The 12053-nt window shown below is 40.4% G+C and overlaps 1 protein-coding gene across 2 annotated transcripts; it reads right to left on the bottom strand.

The window, feature by feature from the left end:
• Positions 1–47: 47 nt before the first annotated feature.
• F2R (coagulation factor II thrombin receptor) lies at positions 48–8639 on the bottom strand. 2 transcript variants are annotated; one of them, XM_083816399.1, is made up of 2 exons: positions 8441–8639; positions 48–1512 (listed from the first exon to the last, which is right to left on the bottom strand). In XM_083816399.1, the coding sequence occupies exons 1-2, from the start codon at positions 8517–8519 to the stop codon at positions 317–319; spliced, it is 1275 nt and encodes a 424-aa protein (XP_083672525.1). In that variant the 5' UTR covers positions 8520–8639; the 3' UTR covers positions 48–316. The 2 variants fall into 2 exon arrangements, with proteins under 2 accessions (XP_083672525.1, XP_083672524.1); XM_083816398.1 differs by lacking the exon at positions 8441–8639 and adding an exon at positions 7944–8358.
• Positions 8640–12053: the final 3414 nt, after the last annotated feature.

Here is a 12053-nt window from a genome sequence, read left to right as displayed (position 1 = left end):
AATGGGATTTCATAAACCCCCCACAATAAGTTGAACAATGTAAAGCATTTGTCTGAAAAAAAGGAAGTTTATTTGCAAAACACTCAACAGTTATTATAAAGAAATTACTTTTTCCCTCTACATTAATCTATTTACATATACTATATATATACATATACATACACATGTACTATGTTATAATTTGGATTGTGCATTACTGTAAGGAAACCATAGAACTAGGTATTGTACAACTTGATATAAGCAAAAGCTTGGATATAATACAGTCTTTTTTTTTGTCTGAAACTGTATAAAAATTAAGCATATGTAAGACATTATTTCACTGTATTGCTAGTAATTTGCTGTAGACACTGTTATTTACATTAGTAGAGCAGGTACCCCTTCTGCTATTGGTAGACATTGACTGGCCACTGCTGTTACTACTGTTAGGATCTAAAGTCCCTTTAGAGCTGATGAGGCTGAAAAGTTGTCTCTGATACTGAGAAGAAGCATAGTAGTAAACAAGGGGATCAATGCAACAGCTAACACTACTGATACAAACACACAGGAGATAGGCAAAGTAGAGATACTCTAAACTGTTGTCATATGAATAATTGATATAATGAATTAATAGGAGGACATTTGTTGGTCCAAAACAAATAATGAAAACAGAAAAAACCGCCACACACAAAAGCAAGGCACGTGTCTTCTTATTTTGTTTTGCAACAATATTAGAAGAACTCAAACACCGAATGATACACACGTAACAGATGGTAGTTATTATAAATGGCACTATAAAGAAAACAGAAGAGAAGATGGAGAAAAAGTGAAGGTAGTATTTGTGAAGTTCGGATTCCCGTAGCACATCATGGCAGGTTGTTATATTTAAGTTGGGTATTTCCATGGTTTGCTCTCTGATGAGAAAAGGTATAACCCCAGTGATTGCTACAAGCCATATGATGAAACAAATCACTGTGGCACGTGTTAATGTACGCCAGCCAAGGGCCTGCATGGGGTACACCACTGCTAAGAAGCGATCAAAGCTTATGCTTGTCATAAGCATTATTGAACAGTACATGTTGCAGTAGAAAGCAGCAGTGATGAAGCGGCACATTTGAGGTCCAAATAACCAGTTGTTTCCAGAGAAATGATAAGCAATCTTAAAGGGAAGCACACTTACAAACAGTACATCTGCAAGGGCCAAATTCAGCATGTATATTACAGCGGGCTTTTCGATTTTCATTTTTTTCAGAAACACGAATATGGCTGTAACATTCAGAGGGAGGCTCAGCACAAACACTAAGGTGTAAACCGAAGGAACAAAACGGGTCAGCCATGGACTAGTGAGGTATCTTGCTGTTTCCACTGACACAGTTCGTTGTTCACGTGGAGGTGATCTGGTCTGGTTGGTGGAACCTAATCGAAATTCTGACTCATTTTCAGCACTGCTTTCAATGTCTTCCATAGGTATAGGGTCACCACGGTCAGGTATCAGAAAAGCTCTGGCCCTTGGGCTGCTGCTGTTGTATCTGTAGGCTGAAAGAGAAGACAGTATAAAGATTTAAAAGCAGATATTTCATGCTATGGGGGAGTGAAAATATGTTTCAAAAAAGAAAGCTAAAATTATATCAGCAACACAAAATAATGCAGTTAATACCTTATTCAAAGTGTGGATGGCTCACAGATCTTGGTCCATCCCATTTTGTTTTAGCCCCTGTTACAGTTTGGGTAATACTTCCCCCTTTAACTCCTCTCTCTTAAATTCTAAGCTCTTTATGATAGGGACCAAACTCTATCTGAGCTTAAGGAACCAATCTCATCTATACAGACCTTCTCTGTAGGCTACTTAAACAAAAATACAACTGTAAATTTGTCACCCATTAATTTTCTTTGCCAGATGCTTCATAAAGTTTGTAAGGATTGAGGTGCTGGGATAAATGTTGATATTCATACACAGAAGTACATATCACCAAAGTAACAAAAAGTGTGATTAAAATACCAAGTTTCTGAGATATTTCTGTGGTCTCTGGACACATCCTGATGGCCAGATGAACATAAAGACGGATGGCAGAAGTCTTCACACAGTTTTCATGGCTGACATGAATCACCCTCCTGCTTGGATTGAACAGGTAGACACAGATTTCACTGAAACACTTTCCCAGTTCTACTTATTGTATGCTGCAGTGTCCATCCAGCGTGCCCTTGATGCCCTTCTGAAATGTGCCACAGACATTGCCTCCAGAGTGATGTTTTCTGCAGCATGGTTCACTGACTACAACTGAGATGTGTCAGGACAGAGCATAGGACAGAGCATCCCTGCCTTCTGAATGTAGACAGAACAAGTTAAAACAGTGAGAATTAAAAACTGCGAATTACAAACTGTTGCAGGTGTGGTAAGGGCATATGCATGTAAAAACAAACAAAGCAAACATATGGGCACTTTTTCTGGAAGAAAACTATTTTCAGCCTATTGTAGTTATGTGAAGGTTATTTCAAACATATTATGAGCAGGTAGAACTGAGGGAGCTACTACTATTAAGTAACCATTCATCTACCTAGCTATGCACCTGATCACTTGTTAAATACTAGACTACTAAAATAAAAATTAAGCTGTGTAAGCCTAAATCAGTGAGCCAGAAGTACTCAGGCATGATTCATCTATCTATGCCTCAGGAGCAATTATTTGTTCTATAGTAATTCAATCCTTTTTTTTTTTTTTTTTTTTAATGCAGATGAGAACAAAAGCATCCAAAGGAGGCAGATGGCAAAGAAAGGAATGACTGCAGCTTTAAGCAGCCAGCTACCAACCTTTGTGAGCAGGGCTGTGAGAGAGGAGCCTTGCCCAGCCTGAATGTTAGTAAAATCCAGACTTGAATGTGGGATGGGATCAAAGCAGAGATAGAGGGATTTGGGCATTTTTTAGTTTTTAAAAGTGCTGTGCGGCAGATATCATGCTGTATCACAGCAGCACTCTGAGGTAATAGAAGACAAATGAGGACAAATGTGTTTGTGATATGTGTTTTTATACACAGTTATTTGACTGCATTCTCTACGGGCCAGAAAAAGGTTGCTGGGTAAGAATTCAAGTCTGGGAGCCTGTCTGTGTAGACTGAAGTAGGAACTATTTAATAAGTATACCAAAACACAAGTGTCACAGACATATGTGGGATTCAGCATGCAGTGTTTGCACAGAAATGCACTATGCAAAGTTATACAAGGATCTGTTCTTCATTACAGATGAGAACATTAACAAAAAGCAAAGCTACAGAACCTTAACCTTTAACATTACTTTAAAATTTTAGTGCAAGTGATTAGATGGCTTAGTCAGCTCTTAATTTAGCAGTTCAGATACAGCATAAATTAACACCTCTTACTTTAGCCTGTAGCTAACATTGAATAATTAGGTGATTTCCACTACTTAATGATTATCACAATAAAAACCTTTCACAACTGACACCATTGGTATTCACCTCTTTTGGGAGGATCATAATTTTATTTGAATTAAACAAAAAACCACCAACCTAATTTCTTCTGCCAGAGGCAAGTCTTCATGGTAAAGCTTAGAGGCATCAGTAAGAGTGATGAAAGAACTTGAATTTTACTTCTGATATTTCCAGTACACACTTCTTTTATGAATTCAAGACTTCATATGCTATGAATATAATTTTCTTCCATTGCTTTTTATAAAATCAAAAATTTTGGAAAAGGAATATAATGACAACCCAGAGCTCTATGCTTCCTTCTTGGTTCCTCTGCCACTGAAGAACAATGAATAGGTGACATGGTTTCATGTGAGCTAGGCACATTTTGAGGGAGCACAGGTATAAATGAGCCTGGTGAGAAGCAGGGTAGAGCTGTGTTTAGTGACAGGAATTGTGTTACCAAGATCACCTCTGCGTGATGTGGCAACTGAGGTGCTTCTAACAAGCACCTCTCGTATCCCTGTATCCCTGAACTTTGAAGGTTTTCACCTGTGCTGCCTCACTGTGGGCTTCACAGTGTTTCTGTGAACTCTCAGAAGTGCTGCTGTGTCTCTCTTTTTGAGGACTAGCAAGCAAACTAGGTGGAACCACAGACCCTTAAATGGCTGGGGGTTAAGTTACTTATCACGAAAACTCTTGCCAGTAACCTGACCCATTTCTCATCAGTGACTCACTAGAACAGTATCAAAATAAGCTAGAGAAGAAAAATGATGATTGAGAGACGTTCTGTATATCAACCACTAGCCTTTGAATAAGCTGTTCCTTGTAGTTACTTAAACATTGCTAATAATTTTAATTATATACTGAATTATTGGATCTAATTTCTTTCCAAGATGAGTTCTAGATGGAAGTATTTACAGTCCACATTACTCCATTACCAAACTTTCCTAGAAGTAGAATCCTATTAGAATAACTCAGGGCAAGAAGATTTCATAAATATTTTTAATTGAGTTAAAATTCTACAGAATAATACTTCAATTTGGCAAAAACTATGTGTTCTTCATACAAGCAATGACTTTCTAAATTCAGAGTTGAACTCAACCTTGAACAACAACTCCATGTTGTGTACTGTGCTCAGTCCACATCTTTATCTAGAACTTAGATGGCATGAGGTACTACTTCAAAGACAGCTGTATGGGAAAATGGGATGAGACCTCAATCTTGCTGTTTCTCTCTGCTGCTCTCTAATACAGATAACAGGAATCTAAACTTTCTTAATGAAATCAAATTGAATTTTAATTTAGGATATTGATAACCACATATCAGTTCTTTTCCTTTGCAAGGATATTTTTATGTTTGTGTGACCCAATGTCTGTACATTATTAGAAAAACCAGCAGTGCACTCATGCTTTATAAAATGGAAAGCAAGACAGTAAGTGCCCTGGGGTTCTGGATTCCTTTTGTGTCAGTTTATTTGAGAAAGGCAGTGATCAGAGATTTATACATACAAGAGTGGATGATTAAATTATGTCTTATTAAAAAAAAAAAACTGTCATAGGAAACAGACTCTATCTATAAGCTCTGATAATACAACAAAGCTCTATAGTAGCTCTACAGAAAAGATTTTCTGTACAAATAATGTATGAATACCAGAATGCGCCAGGTATTCCTTTTGAGCTGTTTTAAAGATGCAATGGAATACGTCTTTAAAATACATTTGACTAGAGCTTAAGACATTTTTAATCACAGAAATAATCTGTTAGGAAAACAGAGGTAAAGCTTTGATAGCATAAGGATCATAAACGTTCGGTCATCCTGCTTCTGCTAGGTTATCACCCTAGGCTATCTTTGGGAAGAGCTCAAAACTTGTGGATTATTATTTATATGATTAATGGTATTCTCACTGCTGATCTAACAGAGTTAATAGCTGTATCAAAATAATTGTAATATATAAAGAGCTCTGGCTTAACTGAGAACAAACAGGATAAAGCATAGGAGTTTTATTCTCATGGTGTGCAGTCAGGACACTACACTATGTACACTCTTCCCTTTGCTTCTGATAAGGACTTCAAAAGACAAAAAATAAGCAAAATCAGTATAATACTCAAATTCCCTGAAGTTTTCTTTTATTGCTTTTGCACTGATTATTCAACAAGGACATGCAGAAATGATATAGAAAGCTAGAAAGTGCACAAACTGTAGAAAGTTTGTGACTGATTTTAACAACCCTTTGTATTCTATTTTCCATCAAGTACCAAATACTGTTGATCTCATGGTTAGCACACACATATTCTGCTTGTCCTGAAAGATGATGCTTTGTTTTTACGAAGAGCTATTTTGTAATTTCATGTCTGTTTTCATATGCAGGGGGCTACTGTGTGTGCTGTTTTGTGAAAGGAAAAGTAGAGAGCAAAATATATAACAGCTTCAGCCAATCTTAAACAGCACTCCACATCTCTTGAGCACCAGAAGAAAATTTTGAACTATTTCTATAAACCCATAAACCTAGACAGTTACAAACCCGCAGTGTTCATCTTCATCTCACAAAATACCTTTTTTGTTGTTGTTGTTTGTTTGTTTGTTTTTAATAAGGTGAAAAACTAAACACATTAGACTCTGACTCAAGGCAGTTAAAGATATTCTCTGTGTGCCACCGGACAAGTATAAATACTGATTTCTAGGCATTACGGATTGTAGTGCTGCACCACTGGCTTACAACAAGAAGTCTATTCCTCTTATCTTCCCTTCATATAATCTGCATAGATGCTCATCTAGAATCTAAATTTTTAGTGGCCCAAAAATTAGGTACTGGAAGACAGAATGAGAAGTGCAAGCCAGATGTTTATAAGTAAGGTAAGCCACAGTCTTGTAGGACAGGTGACAATTATTTCCTTTTGTAACAATAAACACCATGTTTTCTTTTTAAAATGTTCTTTAACACATATCTCCATTCATGCAGAGTTCATTATTGTAGTACATGAGTAATGCAGTAACAATTTTCACACATTTTTATGAAGTCTCATTTTCTTGCCAACAGATGTCTGTTCCTTTTTGCTTTCCTTTCTCAACAGCTTTCACCATGCGTGCTGGCTTCAAGCAACGGTACCATCTGTCTCTTTACCCAGCTGTCAGTGTCCCCACACAGGAAAGTCTGGGCAACTTCAGACCTCAGCCAGCTACCTTGGTGTGCCCAGCCTTTGAGAGGCAGCACCCCGTGATCTTAGGAGCAAGCACCCAGCACCAAGCCACTGCAAAGATGTTTTTTTTTGTTCTTTTTTTTTTTTTTCAGTTACCCACAGGACTAGCAGAGGCCAATAAGGCAAGAACTGTGGGTGTTAAGGGATCAAGTAGGAAGTGGGGGAGAAGCCACAGGTGCAAGAGAAGAGCTGGCCTAGGGATGCAGCAATACACATGCAGTGGGAATTAAGAGCATTGTGGTTAAAATAGGGAAGGTTATGTTGGACAGCAGGGAAAGGACATTATTGCTGTGGGAGTGAGTGAAAGGGGATCAGAAGACACATGCAGATGGCTGGGCTTTATTAGTTCTACTGCGCACGAAATAACTTGTTTGAATTTTTCTTTTCTTAGTGTTAGTGATGTAATACAGTAAGCATTTTATTCATTGTTTCCTAAGGAAGCAGCAATTAAATAGTTTACTTCAGGATACTCTTCAATGAAGATTACAATTGTAAAAGACAGGAAAACAAGCTTGGATGTTTCCATAAACTGGAAGAAGAGCGTTGAAGAGTATGATCTTTTTCCAACAATAATTTCTATAGTTCATAATTACCTCCCACGCATACATTGCCCCCCCCCCCCCCCTTTTTTTTTTAATAAGGACACTTCCTTTCAACTTCCAATATGAACACAGTTGTGGTCTCTTTTTTGCCCACTTGTCCTTGTGACAAAAAGTTGTTTAGCTGAAAGTTTCCCCTCTCCGACATTTCCCTCAGCATAATTACAAACACTAGCTCTGCCCTCTCTCAGCCTTCATTTTAGTAGTCACAGAACGCCACACTTAAATTTCCCCTTAGCTGGCAGACACTCTGTTCCTCTTATTGGCCCTTATCTGTACTTTGAGCTTACACTGAGACTTCCCAGCGGGTATCTCAAGAGGTGAACTTCTGATGTTTTAGTAGGGTTTTACAGGATTGAAAGAAACACTAAACAGAATTTTACAGAAAATAAAAATAAAAATGTTGCTATCTCTAAGTGCCTGATCTAGCCCCTAGTATCATTATACGCTTACTAGAAACCGTGAGGCTAAACACACTTCTCTTCTCTTAAATTCCTCCCCTGAGCACGTGCACTGTCAGACAAGTTCAGAGCTAGACAGATCCAGCATCTCACCACATACAGCACACATGTTGTCATTAGTGCTATACCTAATTAAACAAAGAGGAAAGTCATCTAACTGGGGTGCATATTATGAACTGTTTTGTGTTGGCAGATCTTCCAGTCTTTGTTGCTGCCAAATATTTGGCAGGCAGTCTATCTCCTGAAGTTGTTAACAAAAGGCAATGTCATTCTTTTCATGAGACTCACCAGTACATCTCGCCAACCTCGTCTCTTCTTTCCACCTTCCATAATCTGCTATTGCTAGGTCATCTTTTCAGCCATGGGACAATTATAAATCCTTCTTCATCTTTAATCACCTCACCTGTGGCACGGTGTCACTCTGAAATCTGTGTATTTCAGGTCCATGGCACTGCCTTTTACCCAAGTAAATAAACAAGGCAGTTCTCTCGCCGAACAACAAGGCTGACACCACTCTACCCAGCCTGACATGTGCTAGCCTGCTCTCGCGGCCGTGAGAACAAACCGGGCGCAGCGCAGTGAATGGCCGAAGGAAGCCAGCCCTAATTAAAACCAGAAAGCAGAACCCCGTTGCCCCGGCTACCCGCGGGCACATGCCGCTTATTTCCCTCTGCCAGCGGGAAATTCATTTATTTCCCTCCGCTCCGGCCGGACCGGAGCCCACCCCCATGCCCCCCTTCTCGAGGCTCAGCACCCCCCCGGCACCCCCCGTCGGGGCCACTCACCGGCCTGTGCCGCGGCGGGCGGCGGCGGCAGCGGGCAGCTGAGCACGGCCAGGGCGCAGAGCAGCGCCGGCAGCCCCATGGCCGCCGCCGGCTGCCTATCTCCCTCCCTCCCTCCGGCCGTCTGTCCGTCCGTCCGTCCCTCCCCAGCTCCGGTCCGTGCGTCCCGGCCGCGCCGGGGGAGGCGAGGGAGGGCCGGGAGGGGCGGCTCCACAGAGCCGGGGCGGGGCGGGGACGGGCACGGGGACGGGGACGGGGACGGGGACGGGGATGGGCGGTGGGTTCTTGCCCGCCCGCTCCTCCTCGGCTCTATCTGGGCTCAGGGAAGGGGGAAGGCGCCAGGGGCTTGGGCGCGGTGCGGCGGCAGGAAGTACCAGACAAAGGATAATCCCCCCCAAAATGAGTCTGAGTTTAAGGAGAGGAGTTTGCGGAGTTTTGTGCGTGTGATTCCAGTCGCTAAGACCCCGCAGCAGCATAGGAGGTTGAAGTAGCTGCAGTGTTAGTGGTAGGGAGGTGATGCTCATTCAGAAAAGCTCCTTCGCACAGAAATCAGCCTTCAATACAATAACCAACAGCTCACCTTCCTCTGCCTGGGCTCGGTAAGCTCACGGCCCTAGAAGCACAGGCCAACCTGAAAGGAGATGTGCTACTCAACTGTGCAGTTCTCGTGTCTGTTTTTTGTTGTTTTTATTTTTTTTGTTTTTATTTATTTACTTATTTATTTTGTTTTTATTCCAAGGATGCACGTGAAGCGCTACCTCCTGAGCTCAACGGCACATGCCTTGGATGGGAAAGCTTTGCTCTGTCCTTCCTGAGTTGCTCATGAATGAGAAACTGCTTGAGCTGAAAGCTAATCAAAACTACAGAGGAAAATAACTTTGCAGCTATTATTTAGGCTCTTCTGTTGTTGTTGTTGGTGGTGGTGGTAGTGAAAATACTTATTCTGCTGGAAGTTTAGTGCATTGTAATCCTTAGGTGTGTAATACAATCAAAAGCTTTACAAGTAGATGCTCCATCGTTTGCTAGAGTGTGCTGCCCCATCCTGAAGTGTATATATTTCAGTTTATGGCAATACAGACAGGATGGGAGGCAAGCTCTGTTTAGAACTTGGTCAGATACATGAAGCTGAGCTGTTGCGGAAATGTTGGCCTATACTCTTTAACTGAGAGTAATAGCTGTAAAAAATAAATCATTCCTGAGAGCAAGTACTGGTTCCCAGTAAATTCCAGTCCTAATCTTTGCTTGCTCTACTATGTTTGTCCCACAATTCTAGCCCTTGGTCTGTGTTATGGCAATGTTAAGGTTGACATCGGATTGCACAGACCAAGAAGTAATGAGTTTTACTGTGGGCTGGCCTTTCCTCAGGTCGGTAAGAAGACCTTGTAATTTGGTGAGAAACATGCAAGACAAACTCTGTCATCCCTGAAAACACCGGGGAACCACAGAGAATACCTTATACTGAATTGTTTCTTTTCATCAATTTAGAAAATATTTTAATTACAGATTATTTATTTTAATCTATTTGGGAAGAGAGAGAGAAGCTATTCTTGGATATTTCCATGGTCTTGCAGCTTTATAAGCATACCCAAATGCGATGTAATAGCAGTGGCTTTTTCTGCCCAACCCTATTTGCTCAGTGTATGCATAAGCAGAAGCTCCTTGTGAGCTGAATTCCTTCTATGCTGCAGTTTCCTTAAGGATGCTATAGCTGAGAGATAGGCCTTCAAGAGAGAAGAGAGAATGAGTTATAGAATATTTGTGGGAATATTTGTGTAGGGAAAACTCATTTTGCCATTAAAGTGAATTTTATTTATTTATTTATTATTATTTTAAAGCATTAATCTGCTCTTCCACAGGTTGAGAAAAACTAACCGGATTTTCTATATGGAATGAAATTTAAACACCCTCTGAAAACAGAAAGGGAGTTCTGTGAAAGTGCTTTACATTAGAGGCACTCTATTTTTATAGTGTGTATTTATACAGACTCAAATGCATTTTAATCTATGTAAATAAGCACAGCAGAGTGACATCTGTGACCTAAATGTAGACTGCCTTGAAAAAAAAAAAAAAAAAGAAGCAAATGAGGAACTAACTCTTAACACACCATATATAGTAAAAACATACCATGGACCCATTTCCAGTCTCAGATATGACAGCATTTTAAGAGCTCTGTCTTAGTGAGAAATGCAACAGGAAACATCTTGCCAAGAGTTCAAACTGGAGATTTGAGAGCTGACATTAAGGTTGGTAGGGGGACTAGATCCACAAGCTGTGAAAACTTATGTTCTTTGAACACTTTAGTTTGATAAAGAAACATTACACCTGATTTCCCCAACATTCATTACATGCCAAATTACTGTGACACGCACTTGAACATGAAAATGAGCAAGCATTTCAATTCTGGAAGAATGTTTTTAACATGTTTCTTCCACCTTTGGGAATCAGTCTTATACGATGCCTTTCTCACAAAAAACATCCTCCTACGTGTTTTTGAGACATTCTTTAAGATAAAAGAAAATTAAAAATCTGATGTCTGGTTCAAGAATTTGGTCATGTACAGGAGACAGGCAGAAAAATTGATAGGGTGAAGCTGACAAAATATGTTTTCTCCCCAGACATTTCAGTCACCTATCTGGTCTAACGCTACACAGCTGGAGGCATGTCCAAGAAATGTCCATGAATACTTACATTTAGTATCCTGAAGGTACATGGGTTGGGTCAGCTTCTCAGTGTTGTAAAGAGTTAGGCATCTGGAAACAAGATCAGCTTCTGGACCAGTGTGCAATACAGTTAACCTTTAGTCACAAGCTGGGAACAAGCATTGTTGAAGGAAATATCTGCAAAGAAATGTCTATTTTTTACCTCCAATTTGTGAGTTTAAAACGTAAAATTTCTAAGCCTAAAATAGAGGTAACCTAAATACCAGTCAGTCTTAAAATGTCCTGGTTTTTGCTGTCATAGGGTTAAATTTCTTTTTAGTAGCTGGCATGGTGCTGTGCTTTGGATTTTTGATGAAAATAGTGGTGATAACACACTGATGTCTTAGTTGCTGCAAAGCACTCACACAAAGCCCAGGACTTCTCAGCTTCTCATGCTGCCCCGCCATTGAGGAGGCTGGGGGTGCACAAGGAGCTGGGAGGGGACACAGCCAGGACAGCTGGCCCAAGGGAGCCAGACGGGTGTCCCATACCACACGGTGTCATGATGGACAATAGGAACGGGGGAGTTGGCCTCGGGGGAGGGCTGGGGGGGGGGCAAAAATTGGGGATCGGCTGAGCATTGACCAGCTGGTGGTGAAAAACTGTGTTTTGCATCACTTTTTTCTTTTTATTAATATTATTATTATTTATTAAACTTCATCTCAATCCATGAGTTCTTGCACTTTTAGCTTTTTCATTTCTCTCCTCCATACCACTAGGATGGCGAGGTAAAAGCTGTGTGTAACTTAGCTATCTGCTAGGTTAAATGACAACATAAATATATTTTTCTAAATGTTTTACCAGACCCCAGAAAAAAAAAAAAATTTTTTTTGTTACTTAGGTTCCAGAGGCCTTTACCAGTGGGCCAGAGTTTGAGGCATAAGCCACTGTCTGCCAAATCTGTGAAATATGTGAAG

This window comes from Anser anser (genome assembly GCF_964211835.1).
Source record: "Anser anser genome assembly, chromosome: Z".
Taxonomy (NCBI): domain Eukaryota; kingdom Metazoa; phylum Chordata; class Aves; order Anseriformes; family Anatidae; genus Anser; species Anser anser.
Note: the sequence above shows the minus strand (reverse complement) of the source record. Positions and strands in the feature narration are given on the sequence as shown.

Bases quoted from the DNA above. Each gene is read 5' to 3' on its own strand.
- F2R (XM_083816399.1), bottom strand. From the start codon at position 8,519: ATGGGGCTGCCGGCGCTGCTCTGCGCCCTGGCCGTGCTCAGCTGCCCG. The intron at 1,513-8,440 runs GTGAGTGGCCCC...CTTCTCTTTCAG, and splicing joins GCCCGCCGCGGCACAGGCCG to CCTACAGATACAACAGCAGC.